This window comes from Natator depressus, chromosome 24, assembly GCF_965152275.1.
Source record: "Natator depressus isolate rNatDep1 chromosome 24, rNatDep2.hap1, whole genome shotgun sequence".
Lineage (NCBI taxonomy): Eukaryota > Metazoa > Chordata > Testudines > Cheloniidae > Natator > Natator depressus.
The window spans coordinates 14,563,690-14,578,030 of NC_134257.1; the positions used below are offsets into that span (position 1 = coordinate 14,563,690).

At 57.6% G+C, this 14,341-nt stretch overlaps 1 protein-coding gene across 2 annotated transcripts; it reads right to left on the reverse strand.

Annotated features, from left to right (window-relative positions):
• Positions 1 to 5,431: 5,431 nt before the first annotated feature.
• Positions 5,432 to 11,025, reverse strand: LOC141977052 (sulfotransferase 2B1-like). 2 transcript variants are annotated; one of them, XM_074938280.1, is made up of 7 exons: positions 10,939 to 11,025; positions 8,326 to 8,468; positions 7,571 to 7,779; positions 7,159 to 7,285; positions 6,732 to 6,826; positions 6,049 to 6,229; positions 5,432 to 5,855 (listed from the first exon to the last, which is right to left on the reverse strand). In XM_074938280.1, exons 2-7 carry the CDS (start codon positions 8,459 to 8,461, stop codon positions 5,746 to 5,748), a joined length of 858 nt encoding a protein of 285 aa, XP_074794381.1. In that variant the 5' UTR covers positions 8,462 to 8,468; positions 10,939 to 11,025; the 3' UTR covers positions 5,432 to 5,745. The 2 variants fall into 2 exon arrangements, with proteins under 2 accessions (XP_074794381.1, XP_074794380.1); XM_074938279.1 differs by lacking the exon at positions 10,939 to 11,025 and adding an exon at positions 9,699 to 9,761.
• Between the last annotated feature and the right edge of the window lie 3,316 nt (positions 11,026 to 14,341).

Genomic DNA, 14,341 nt, shown 5'->3' on the forward strand with positions numbered 1-14,341 from the left:
TCATACCACATGTTACCTGTGAAAAGAAAACAAGCAAGATAAAAATGCAAGAGTGGGGTGTGACCTTATGAGCGTAATATAATATTTAATTGACAGGTGACAGGGCCAGAAAGAGTTAATTAACTCACAGACTGACCTGACCCATGGCCGAACTTTAGGGATTGGTTAGGAAGACATGTAAATGAATAGAGCTTTGAAATGCAGCCTGCATTGTTAGAGGTAGAAGGGTAGATGTTTGCTCAGGTCTTGTGATGTAAGCAAACAAGTCTTGTCTATTGCTATAGCTTTGATTCAAAGACCAAAAAAAGGAATATTAACATTTCGGAAGACACTGGAGTGAAATAGTATTATTGTCTATATGTCTCCTGGAAGGTTGTGGTAACCTGTATCTGAACTGTTTAATGGATAAATTATCCTGTGCTAATCGCCATGATGTTTGGGAGAAGGAAAGTTAAGCCTATTGTTTTCTCGGGCCAAAAGGCTGCAGGAAATGTATAAAAACCCTGGGACAGGATCCTTCTTCATCTCAGATCCGCTTTGGGTTTCAAGAAGGGGAAACCCTAAGCCATAAGGATTGAAATCCCCAGTCACTGACTGGAGTCACCCTGGATATGGACATTGGACTATAACCTGTGGACTGTTTCTAACAGGACTTTTGACAACTACAAAGCTCATCTCTGCTCTGTATCTGAACCTCCAGAATTGAATTCAAGTCTGTCTGTAGATCGATCTTTTAACCAACACTCTCTCTCTTTTCTTTTTTAATAATTTTTAGTTTAGTTACTAAGAATTGGCTATAAGCCAAAGTATTTTGGGTACGATCTAAGTTATAATTGGACCTGGGTCTGGGGCCTGATCCTTTGGGATTGGGAGAACCTTTTATTTATGATGGTGAGATAAGATGTTCAGCCACCATCATCATATCTGACATGTGTGTCTGGAGGGAGGCCTGAGGCTGGGCACTTGAAGGGAACTGCGTTGTTTGACTTCTGAGTAACCCATGCGGTAAGGTCGTATAGAAGCTGTTTTCTGCGGCCTGGGTAAATCTAAGTATTGGAATATCCACCAGCTTTTGGGGTTTGTCTGCCCCGTTCTGTTTGCAGTTCACTCTAATTCAGTGACCTCAGCTGGCTCCCACGGCCACTTGTTACATATGACAAGAAAACAAGCAGGATAAAAACGCAAGAGTGGGGCTTACCGGATCTCATTCCTGAGTTCAGGAAAACAGTTGTAACAGTAGCTGTCCTTAATGATAATCTTATCACTTTAGAACAGGATGTTTCAGGATGTGCTTCTACAATTAACATAGACCTCGTGAACTGACAGGCATAATTCAATTAGCACAGACTCAGCAAGCTGGGAGGCATATTTCTTTCTAATGGTCAGGCCAAATCTGGGGTCTGTACTGGGCCAATCTTTCTCACACTCCCCCATAACATAAATGTATTAATTATTACTTTCATCCAACAATGACAGTATCCCCGCCCACCCGGCCAGGGGAAGCACAGAACTGGACCGAGTCGTATCAGGGTGGGATCAGGTAGAGTGGTTCTCTCTGGGCTGGAACAGAGCTGCAGCCACCTCTGGGGCAGGGCAGCCAGGGAACAGCTGCATAGTGATACCGCATGGGGATGGCTCGTCCGGCGCTGAGATGCAGCCACCGCTGGCGTGGACACTGTAGGCTGTGTCAGTGTAGGTGGGAGGTTATCTCGGCATCCCACGTTCTCCCTCGGAGGACTGGGTGGAGCGCAAACTGGCTGCTTCAAAAGGGTCTGATTTCATGTGGGGGAGGGGTCCCTGCGCCTTTTGGTTGGTTCCCCCTTGCCCCAGTACAGCCCCGGACCCCAGCACTCAGATGGGAGCCGAGCCCCCTGCACTGGGGGACACAGAGACCTTCATGTCCTTAACCTGGAGCTAGGGGCTGGTGCTTGAGGCTGCAGTGATTCCAGGCCAGGCCTTGAGATGCAGTGAGCTGCTCAGGGGCATCTGGATACAAGGACCAGCAATGCCCCAGGACCCCCCCAATACACCTCAAGTTAAACCTCCCTCCCAGCATGGGGACCATGGCCCAAGGTATGCAAAAGGCTCTGGCAGCAGCTGCTTAGCCTGGGGCCAACACCTGCCATTTCCCACCTAGAGTGGGATAGAACCCAGGAGTCCTGGCTCCCATCCCCCTGCTCTAACCCACCTAATCCCATTCTCCCATCGTCCCCCATTCAATTTTGATCAGGTCCCACTTCCACGTGCAGATACTAAAGGGTTAAGGAGCTGCAGATCCCTGTGGCATACAGGGCTGCTTCCCCATTTACTCAGCTAATCCCAGTTGGGATCCTCCTTCCTGGGGAGGGAAGAGCCTCTGGCCCAGGGCCCGGCCCATCTCCCAGCATCTACAAGAGGAGGTGTGGGAGGGGCACAGGTGGCTGTAAGCACTAAACCCCACTCCCCTGCCAGAGCTGGGGATAGAACCCAGGAGTCCTGGCATCCAGCCCCCGCCCCCCCCCCCCTCCGATTGTAACCACTAGACCCCACTCCAGGGGAATTGCTCAACTTTGCCTGGAGACTGGTGTTCCCCAAGCACGTGGGACTGAGGGTATAAAACAGAACACAGGGGCCCCATGCTGGGCCTTTCTCCTGCCCCCACCTTGTCATGAAGTGTGGGGGAGTCCGGGGCCTGCACCCCTCTTCCTGGGATTCACTGTGACTCTCAGCCAGCCAGTAAAACGGAAGGTTTATTGGACAATAGGAACACAGTCTAAAACAGAGCTTGTGGGTACAACCAGGACCCCTCAGTCAAGTCCTTCCGGGGGGCAGGGAGCTCAGACCCCCGCCCTGGGGTTCCCTGCGTTCCACCACCCAGCACCAAACTGAAACCAAAAACTTCCCAGCAGGATCTCTCCTGCACCCTTTGTCCAGTTTCCCGGGCAGAGGTGTCACCTCCCCTTCCCCCTCCCGGCTCAGGTGACAGGCTCTCAGGTCTCCCATCCCCAGTGAACCTCCCCTGCCACATTCCCAGGTCAACACTCCCCCCTCCCTGCTGCGTCACACACCTACACTGCAATCAACCAAGACACTCAGAAGAAGACTGACGACTCCAACAGAGGAGACTGGCCCAGGTTTCAAGGGTCAAACCTGTGTACTATGAATTTCAATATCCAGTGAGGTAAGAAAAACTGCTTAATCTAGATGTTGCCCAGTCTAATAGGGTTGAGCGTTTAGACTGCGTGCTTACAGAATCATAGAACTGGAAGGGACCTCCGGAGGCCATCTAGTCCAGTCCCCTGCACTTATATTTTCTTTTCTTTCGGTAACTAACTCTGCCTTTTTGCCTATCACTTAAAATCTCTCTTTTGTTGTCAATAAACTTCTTTAACTGGATATCTTTACCAGTGAGTTTGTATGCAGTGTGTGAAAAATCTGCTCAGGTTAGCAAAGGCTGGTGTATAGCCACTTTCCACTGATGAAATGGTGAACCAATTAATAAATCTGCATTACTCGTCTTGAGCAGTGCAAGACGGCATATTCCTGAGGTGCAAGGCTGGGAGCTGGGGGAATTTGGCAGGTGCCTTTCATGGCAGGTGCCTTTCCCTGTGAGATTCATAAGTGGCTCTGGGAGCATTCAGGCAAGTGAGCTGGGTATGGGGTCTCCCCATGCGGTTGTGCTGAGTGATCACAGCACCCAGAAAGGTTTGCTACTTGTCATGAGCAAGGCACAGTGGGAGACAGCTCAGGCTGGAGAGAGTTCAGGGGGTACAGCGGTCCCCCAGTCCCAGGCTGCAGCCCAGGGATCCCTGCATCACAGGGTTCTGGGCCAAGACTGGGGTCCTAGGCACTCCTGGAATACACCTAATAAATAATGTACAGCACCTAGCACGAGGGGATCCTGGGCCAAGACTGGGGTCCTCGGCACTCCTGGAATACACCGAACAAGTAACACTAATGATGTGCAGTGCCTGTGTCTGGGGCACCTGGGGGCTGCGGCTGTGCAAAATATAAATGACACTAACGAACGATGCCATTGGCACAAGAGGAACTGGGGGTAACAGGGCCAGGGATCAGTGAATGCTGGAAGGTTTCCCCTCGTCAGAGGAGGGAAGGCCTGGAACAACCTACCTCCCAGTCGGTGTCGGGGGCAAAGACCCTCAGTAGTCCAAGGGCGGGAGGCACGGGGGGGGGGGGTGTTCATTCCTGCTGCTCCCTGCTGGATGGGGTCATGTTCAGGGGCGGCGAGTTATATCTCCACGTGGTGCCTTAGCACCTGCAACATTCAGAGCCCCGAAACCCAGCTCCACCAATATTTGGGGCAGGGTGTCCGGCCCCACCTGCCACCCCCGCGTGTCCCCCAGCCCCCTCTTGCTGCCTTCCCTGCCCCTGCGCCTCTGCCCCGCAGCTCCATGCTGCCTCCCTGCAGCAACTGCTGCCGTGGGGTCCTAGCGCCCCCATCTCGACTGCCAGGGCAGACTGACTGAGCCTGACCTTCCACCTCAGACCCTTCCCTTTTCCAGCGGGACCCTCCACCAGCACAGGGCCCCTGCCCACACCCACCGCTCCTGCCCCATGCTGGGCAAGGGGCAGCCCCACCCCTCACCCCCAGTGAGGCTACAGTCAGGGGCAACAGCGGGGGAGGGGATCGCTCGCAGCACCCCCCGGCTCCCCGGAGCCGAGGGAGATTCCTGGACCTGAGAGGGACCCTAGGAGCACGTGCAGTGACAGTGGTGGGGGTGAGTGTGCTGCTGGGGGGCGTGAAAGGGGGCTCCTCCCCCAGAGCTCACTGCTGCCGGCAGGGAAAGGGCTGGGGGACGTCCTCCTCTCTGGCCCCTCCCACAGCAGCCTGCCTGCACCCCAAACTCATCCCCAGCCCTGCCCCACCCCAGAGCCCACACCCCCAGCCAGAGCCCTCATCCCCCTGCACCCCAACCCTCTGCCCCAGCCCTGAGCCCCCTTCAGCACCACAAACCCCTCATCTCCAGTCCCAGCCAGAGCCCTCATCCCACCACACCCCAACCCTCTGCCCAGCCATGAGCCTCTCTAACCCCCAAGCTCCCAAGTCTCACACAGAGTCCTCACCCCCTACACCTCTACTCTTGCCCTGAGCCCCTCCCACACCCCAAACCCCTCATCTGCACCCACACCCCACAGCCCTCACCCTGCACCCCCTCCCTCCGCACCCCTTCCCATCCCCAAACTCCCTCCCAGAGCCTGCACCCTGCACCCCAATCCCCTGCCCCAGCCTAGGGCCTGCACCCCAGACCTCTTCCCCCACCCAAACACCCTCCCAGAGCCTTGGACAGGAGGGGCGCGGAGTTTGGGCAGGGGCAGGTTCTGGGCACCACCAAAATTTCTATAAACCTGCCACCCCATGTCATGATCTGTTCATGGCAAACCCAGAGAACTTAGATTAGAAAACCAAATCCACTTGCTGGAAGGTTGCCACGTCACCTGGTTTTATTTCTTAGAATCCAGAGGCCTGACGCACAGGAACCCAAACTAGAGAGACACAGAGCAGGCTGCTCCTTGAGGCACCGAGGCTCAACTCCCACGCCATGCTCTCTTTAAATACACCTCAGATGAGCCCTGCCGTGTGCGCACTGGCCTCTGCTGGACACACGCCCCAGCCGGCTCTGCCTATTGCAGATGCGCTAGTGACGCTGCCCCAGGGGGCATCTCCCAGGGCACACTAAGCACAGCAGCACGTGGGTGGCACAGGGCTGGTGTATTGCGGGCACAGACGTGGCGGGCGCAGGGCCGTCAGTCCCAGGGGAAGGTCATGCCCAGACCCTGCATCCGCTCCCGGTAAACAGTGTCGAATCGTTGGCTCTGCGCCTCCGAGAAATGGTTCCTCCAGTCGCCACAGATCCCTGCAAACCACAGGGGACATGATGTAGGGTATCCCTCACTCCCAACCCACAGCCCCTGCTCCCCAGTCCTGCCCCTGCAAGCTCTGCCCATGCCCCTCACTCCGGACCTGCAGCCCTGGGTCTCCCAGTCCTGCCTCATGCAGCTCTGCCAGTGCCCCTTAATCCTGGCCCGCAGCCCCCACCCTGGACTCACCTTTCCTCAAGAACTCCCCCTTCTGGTGGTCCATGTACTGGTCGTCCAACTGGGAGAAGTTGGACATTTTGTTCCCCTTCATGCTCTGGAAGGAGGCATTCTCCACCACAGCGGCCACTTGCTCCTCACTCAGCTCCTTCCCCAGGAAGTGGCAGATTCTCCGCACGCTGCCCAGTGGATCCTGGGGGAGGCACCCACTTCCATGAAGGGTGGGATCTGGGGTGACTTTATTATGGTCACTGGGTGCCTCAGTTTCCCCACGTGGAAGGTACTGCTCCCCACTGGGTCCAGACAAACAGACACCTCTGAGGGCAGAGGGCCTGGGCCACAAGCCATGTCGGCTGCCTGGAGCGTGGTTAAGTGTGGGTTTGGCTCACAGGAAGATAGGCTACATGTTGGCATGGCACCAGGGGCAGCATTATATGTGGGCTTAGCCACAGGGAGGGGCTACATGTGGGCATGGCCTCAGGGACGGAGTTAAGTGCAGGCATGTCCACATGTGGGCCTGGCCCCAGGGGGCAGGATTATATGTGGGCATAGCCACAGGGCGGTGTTATGTGCAGGGGTGTCCACAGGGGTCAGTGTTATGTGAGGATGAGGCCTTAAGGTTGGGGCTATGTGTGGGTGTCACCAGGGGGGCGGAGTTATGTGTGGGCGTGGCCCAAAGGGCGGGGTTTCCTTACCTGCTGCAGCTCCTCGTAGGTGATGGGGAAGAAGTTCTCGTTGCCCTTCAGCCCCATCCAGCCGGTGACGTGGTCGAACCAGGAGCCATAGGCCACTGTGCAGGGGAGAGCGGCATGGTGACCCCAGAGCCGGCTCCACCCGGCCCCTCCACCCTGGTCTGCCGGAGACAGCAGGGGCCTGGGAGCTGGGACACCCGGGTTCCATCCTGCCACTGGGAGGAGAGTGGGGGCTGGAGGTCAGCGGTGTTTGCAGACCCCTGGTTGTGCTGCGGCTGTTTGGGGAGGGGGGCTCTGAGCTGTGCCAGGCCCTGGGCAAAGGGCTGGTCAGAGCTGGCTGGGGATGCACAAACTCGAAGCACTTGTGACTTGCTTGGAACCCAGGCGTCCGGCTCCAGAGTGGCCCCTGCGGGCCTGGGGTGCTGCTCACCATTCCCGCTCAGGAAGTCCTCGAGGAAGGAATCCAGTGAGCCAGGGTCCTTGAAAAGGTGCAGCAGCTTGGAGAAGTGGTAGAGCGAGACCAGGACGTCCTTGGGGCAGCGCAGGGTGTAGATGATCTGGGGGAGAGGTGGGGAGGGGGGTCACTGCTGGGGCATCATGCTACCAATTGCGGGAGGCGGGTGCCAAGTGAACACAGTGATTAGCCACCCACCCTGGGCCATCGCTTCCCCACCCTCTCTAGAGGGAGAAAGAATCACCCCGTCCCACTGGCTGCACTTTCGCACGCCCACATTGGTGTAGCTCACACCCAGCAGCAGCCCTGGATTCACCCCCCTCCTGATGCACAGCCCTGCCCATGCCCCTCAATCCCGACCCACAGCCCCCACTCTCCCGCCTCTCACTTTGGCCTTGGAGCGCTGCAGGGACTTGGGGAAGAGCTGCACGGGGAGGTGGGAGCAGAGCAGCCGGGGCGGGGGGTATTTCAGGGCAGCCTTCAGCCCACTCTGGTTGTCCAGCCAGGGCGACCGCTCCCAGTTCAGCACGCTGCGTACCCAGCCGGGGTCCCCGTCACAACGGATCAGACTCAGAATCTCCAGCATCCAGTTAGTGCCTGGGAGTGAAAGGGTTAATGGGCCTGAAATAGTCCCTCGACTCACTGGGTCCCTCTCCGCTCCCAGAGCTGGGGAGAGAACCCAGGAGTCCTGGCTCCCAGAGCTTCTGCTTTAACCTACCAGCCTCCCTTTCCCAGATCTGGGGATCGGTCCCAGGAGCCTGGTTCCCAGCCCCCACGAGCCTGGTTCCCAGCCCCCACACCACATTCACGGAGGTGAATTGACAGTGCTAAAATCCGAAGGTCTTGTTTTCATGTGTCGTGGTCTCCTGGCCCTGCTGGCGGCTCTGGAGAAAGCCTGTGATCAGAGTGCTTCTGCAGAGAGCCAGCTCAGCACCAGGTGGGCGAGTTGGGCCCCAGGGAGCAGCCTGCTTTGTCTCGCTGGGGGTATGGGAGCCCGGGCTCTGACATCTAGGAAAGCTTTGCAACCTTCCAGCTACTGGGTTTGGTGTTTCCATCTAATGTTCTTGTGAGTGTCAGGAACCCCCCGCCCCCCCTCCCCCCAAACACACACACACACTCCGCTTTGCCCCCGCTCTCCTCTACCTGACTTTGGGTAGGTGACGTTGAAGATGTCGTCGTCCCGCACCTGGAATTCATTCTCCACATAGCTCAGTGCCGCGGTGGAGTAATTCAGACATGGGAACAGCAACCCCTTGTGGGTGAAGTATTCATGTGCCATGGCAAGGCTGGGACAGAGACAGACCACCCAGCATCAGTGCTGGCCCCTGTGTGATACCTGGGGACATCGTGCTGCAAGGGTTCAGTAGGGGGCACTGTGGTGCAGGGAGCGGGGCAGGGGCTCAGTAGGGGGCACCGTGCTGCAGGGAGCGGGGTGAAGCTGTTATTTGGCTGTCCCACCCCAGAGCCAGCTGCATCTCAGCAACGATTGAGCCGATTCCGTGGCTTGTTCCCGGAATGACTGTAGGGCCCTTGCTGGTGGCTGTGGCCGGGACAACAGCCCGTGCTTGGGGCCCTATGGGGTTCTGCAACAGGCCCAGGCTCTCTGCTCTCCCCCTAGCTACCTTCAGGCCCGGGCAGAGCCGGTGCCATTCAACCGTTGGAGGCCCTGCCGGGTGCTCCCTGCCCGGCACAGTGACATTTGGACCTGAGCTGAGCTGGCACCTTTAATCCCCCAGGGCACTGTGCCCCTGCCCAGCTGTGTCAGGTGCCCGGGTCCTGGTGTGAGAGTGGAGGGGGCAGATGTATGGCAGATCCTGTCATTCCCCCCTCTCCCCCGGAGGGGTCGCTTTCATGGCAGCAGGTCATCAGCCTTGGGGGTGGGGGAACCATCCAGCCTGAGTGACCCCCCTTCCCTGCTCCACATCAACCACTCCATGGGGAGCTCGGAGTTCAGGCTCCATGGCCCATTCAGCAGCTCCACGAGGGCGGCCAACAGGGGGCGCCGATTAGTGCCCATTGTGGGTTTGGGTTTGCAGATGTCTCCACCCCAGGGATACAGCTAATCCCTGCCCTGCCTCTGCCTGGCCCAGCCAGCCCTGCCCTGGAGCCAGATCAGAGCTGGCACCCTGGGGGGGAAAGGCCCCGTGTCCCACCAAGCCAGCCAGGCCCTGCCCTGGGGCCAGATCAGAGCTGGGCACCCTGGAGGGGAACGCACCCATGGGCTCTCAGGCAGGTAGAGGGTTAGGCTGCGGACATGGGCCCCTGGGCACCGTCCCTGAGCTGTGTGTGTGCGGGGCGGGATGGGGGTATTTAAGAAGGGCCCTGCTGGGTCAGCCCAGGGTCTATCTAGCCTGGGATCCTGTCTGACAATGTCCCGCCCCCCACCCCGGGATGCAGTTATGGAGTGAGCCTGCCGGCTTCTGGTGGTGAGAGGTTTAGGGACCCCCGGCACGTGGGGCTGTGTCCTGCCCATCCTGGCTAGTGGCCAGCGAAGGTCCCGTCCTTCAGGTGCTCACCTCATGCTCCGTTGAACCCGTTACCACACGCCCGGCCAGCGAGGGGCCCAGCTTGCCAGTGTGCTGGGTGAAGGGGGGATTCCTTTGCTTTGTCTTTGTTGGGCAACCCCTAGTCCTTGTGTTACTTGTCCCTAGTCACCTTCTCCACCCCAGGCAGGATTCATAGACCTCTGTCATCCCCCCGCAGCCGTCTCTTCTCCCAGCTGAACAGTCCCGGGCTAGAATCTCCCCTCCCACGGAAGCTCTGCCATCCCCCTCAGCACTTTTGTTCCCCTTTTCTGCACCTTTTGCAAACCTCTGTATCCTTTCTGAGACGGGGCGACCAGCGCTGCCCGCAGTGCTCCAGCTGTGGGCGCACCCGGGCTTCATAGAGCCGAATTATGCTATTTGCTGTCTTAGTTTCTAGCCCTTTCATTCTGCAGTCAGTAATGCTGCTATTTCCGAGCTGAGCTCGTTCCCAGCTCTTGGGGGGAGCCCTCTGGGCTGGGGTGGGGGTGCTGTTCAATTTCTCAGTTTGCTCCAACCCTCCACCCTTGGTGGACTAGTCCCCCCAGCTGTCTGCCAGGCCTCCTGCTCCTGAGGGACTGAACCGACCTGGTGGGTTTTGCATCTTTAGAAAACTGCTTCTCCCCGTGCTCCATGCCCAGCTGCCGGAGCCCGTCCGCTTTTCCCTTCTGCACCCCCAATCAGCCCCGCTGGGATCTGACGTCCAGATTTGAACAGATCGTTTTGCCCCCACATGCCACCCTTGCTCTGCTCTCCAGCCTGGGCTGTTCTTCTGGGCCCCTGGCTGGCTCCTCGGCTTTGGGGGCACATCTAGGCTGAGCCGCTCCCAAGGTTGCCCTCGCGAATAGCCCTGGGAGTTGCTCTGGGCTTAGCTCCCCCGTGGGAGCGGGCGGGAGTCCTGTGTGAGGTCTGGGCGTCTCCCAGTCTGCGTCTGTAACCACACTGCAGTCACAGGCCAATTCCCCTCCTGCTGCCCGGGTGTAAATCAGGAGTGATGCCATTGCAGTCAGGGGGCCAGTTCCCCTCTCGCTGCCCCAGGGTAAATCAGGAGTGACCCCATTCCACTCACTAGGGCTGCCCCTGCAGCTCCCTGGGGTGGCTCTGGATTTGCCCCCAGCTCGGGCAGTGACTGGCTGCTGGGCAAGGGCCGGGATCGCCTCGGGGGCGCAGGGGGCTCTGGGCCGGGGACTGCCAGGGGTCTGGGAATTCGCAGGCACGGGGCTCAGGTACTCACCCCAGCTCCGGCAGGTCTGGGCTGCCTCTGTCCCGGGCTCTGGCCCAGCCTCCCACCCCACCCTGGCCCTGGCATTAACCCTTCAGTGCCCAACCAGCCTGCGGGGGGGGGGGAGTTGGGGGCGGGGACAGGATGTATGTGGCTCTGACCCTCTGCTGACCCCCAACATCCCGCCCTCCCCCCCCCCCGCTCTGTCCTCCCCCACCGCACTCTCAGCACCTGGGATTTCTGTTGCTTTCTTCCCCCTCCCGACAATCTCCACCTCCTGGCCCCCAGGTGTGTGGTAGATCGGGCCTCCCATGGCCCCGTTCCCCTCCTCAGGACGGGAGGGGGCAGAAAAGGCGGGGGGAGGGGAGCAAGGCTGGGGAGGGGCAGTGTGGGTATGGGGTGGGCCATGGGGGGCTGCACTGGGGGTGGAATTGGGACGTCTCTGTTTTGTAGGGAGCCCCTGTGGGAATTTTCTTAACCCAGGAAATAACAACAGGACTTGGCGGTGCCCCATCCCAGCTCAGACCCCCTCCCCTGGCTCCCAGCCCCCCAACTATGGCCCAGCCCCTTCCCCAGGCTCCCAGCCCCCTCCTCCAGCTCTGAGTGCCTCAACCATGACCCAGCCCCCTCCTCCCTCTCCCAGCTCACAATCCCCTCCACCGCTCCCCCTGCTCCCAGCCCCAAAATCACAGCCCAGACCCCTCCTCCTCCCTACTCTGCTCTCAGCCCCCCACCAGTCACAGCCCAGCCCCCTTCTCCCTACCCAGCTTCCAGCGCCTCCCCCACAGCTCACCCCCCACTATTCTCTACCCAGCTTCCAGTTGCCCTCCCGCTTCCTATGTTAAAAACCAAAGGCAGGTGCAGCATAGAAGAGCTGGTGCAACAGTGTGTTCTCAGGGCCTCAGCAGGCTAGTGCCCTTGTGTAAATCTGGAGTAAATCCATTGGAGTCACTGGGGCCAATCCCCCTCTCACTCACCCCGTCTCTTATCTCACCCTCCCTGCCCCCAATTCCACTCTTCTGCCCATGGTTGGGCCCATCCATCCCCCCCATCCCCAGGGCTGAGAACCCCCCATCTGATGGCTGTGCTGAGAACTCAGAGGGTTAAAGCAGGGCCAGACCCACCCCTGCTCCCGCTTGGCTGGGTGGAATCAGACCCCCTGGGTTCCCTGTGCTGGGAAAATGGCTCCTATGCCAAGCGCTGGGCTGGGCATCAGCCCCAGAGCCCCGTGAATCCCCAGGCCAAGAGCCAAGCCCAGCTGGGACCCAGTCACGGGGCTGGGGGCTGCCTCCCCTGGCAATGCAGAGTGACGGTGCTGCCTGAAATCCCCTTAACTCTGCCCTAGATCTATAGATGCTGGAACTAGCAGTGCGGGGGTGCTGTCGCCCTCTTACCCCCTTTCCCCCGCCCCATCTTGAAGTGGTTTCCCTTATATCCAGGGTTTACAGTTTGGTTCAGTGGCTCTCAGCACCCCCACCGTACAAACTGATCCAGCTCCGCTGCCTGGATCCCAGCCCAGACTTGGTCCAATGTGTCCTGCGCTTTACGGGATGGACACATGGAGTTATAGCGGCAGGGGCAGCATGGTGCAGCCCAGAAAGCCCAGGAGTGGGACCCAGGATTCCTCGGTTCTATCCCCAGCTCTGGGCAGGGAGTGGGGTTTAGTGCTTAGAGTGGGGGGCTGGGAGCCAGGACTCCTGGGTTCTAGCCCCACCTCTGGGAGAGGAGTGGGGTCTAGTGGTTAGCGTGGGGGTATGCCTGGGAACCAGGACTCCTGGGTTCTATCCTGACCTCTGCTCAAGCCTCCTTATGATTTTGTGCACAAAATCTGTCCGTCAGTGGCCCACTTTCTGCAATGGGGCTGCTGTGTAGAGCCTGGAGAGCAAGGATGACCCTGCTCCTCATGAGTAAGAGACCAAAGAATGATACAATTCCCTGACAACAAGCTGCATTGGCACCCAGACGGCTGAGCGCAGCAGCCCCCCCTCTGGAGAGCAGGCGCTGAAGGGTTCAGATTTTGCCAAATGACTCTTCTGCCAAGCAGGATTGTGGGAGGTTTGGGAGGGTGCACGTGGCCACAGCACAAGCCACAGGGCAGGGAGGGGGGTAGCCTCCAGCTCCTGGTGTGGTGTTGGGGGGCTGGATTGGCTGGGGAAGGTATTGTCTCTGCACTGGCTGGGGGTGCGGGGGCTCCCCCTGGGTGCGTAATGATGGAAAGAGGTGCATGGGGGATGCTGGGTGCCTCACTTCACCTCAGCCTTGTGTCAGGAGCAGGGCCGGGGGGCTGGGCAGCAGTGAGCTGGGAGAGGAGTGCGGCCTGTGACTTGTGGGTTGGGCATCGGGGTTTGTTCCACAGTTTTAATGATCACGGAGGCTGGCAGCCCAGACACTGCCATGCCAAGGGCCTGAGCCGCACATGGAGCTTGTCCAGAGCATTTTTTGTCACTGGTAGGGAAACTGAGGCACGGGGCTGTCATAAATATAAAGGGAAGGGTAAACACCTTTAAATCCCTCCTGGCCAGAGGAAAACCCCTTTCACCTGTAAAGGGTTAAGAAGTTAGGATAACCTCACTGGCACGTGACCAAAATGACCAATGAGGAGACAAGATACTTTCAAAAGCTGGAGGCGGGGAGAAACAAAGGGTCTCTCTGTCTGTGTGATGCTTTTACCGGGAACAGAACAGGAATGGAGTCTTAGAACTTAGTAAGTAATCTAGTTAGAGATGCGTTAGATTCTGATTTGTTTAAATGGCTGATAAAATAAGTTGTGCTGAATGGAATGGAGATTCCTGTTTTTGTATCTTTTTGTAACTTAAGGTTTTGCCTAGAGGGATTCTCTCTGTTTTGAATTTGATTACCCTGTAAGGTATTTACCATCCTGATTTTACAGAGGTGATTCTTTTTACTTTTTCTTCAATTAAAATTCTTCTTTTAAGAACCTGATTCCTTTTTCATTGTTCTTAAGATCCAAGGGTTTGGGTCTGTGTTCACCTATGCAAATTGCTGAGGATTTTTATCAAGCCTTCCCCAGGAAAGGGGGTGTACGGCTTGGGGGGATTCTGGGGAGAAAGACGTTTCCAAGTGGGCTCTTTCCTTGTTATATATTTATTAGACGCTTTGTGGTGGCAGCAATAAAGTCCAAGGGCAAAAGGTAAAATAGTTTGTACCTTGGGGAAGTTTTAACCTAAGTTGGTAAAAATAAGCTTAGGGGGTTTTCATGCAGGTCCCCACATCTGTACCCTAGAGTTCAGAGTGGGGAAGGAACCTTGATGTGGTGGCAGAGCGGTGGGATCATTTTGAGATCAATTTGAGATTTTTGGGGGGATCACTTTGAACCAGAAGCAAATATTTTAAAAGGACATTTTTTTTCCTTTGGGCTGCTGGAAAGCAGGTTTTCGGCTGAAAGCAGTTAGAC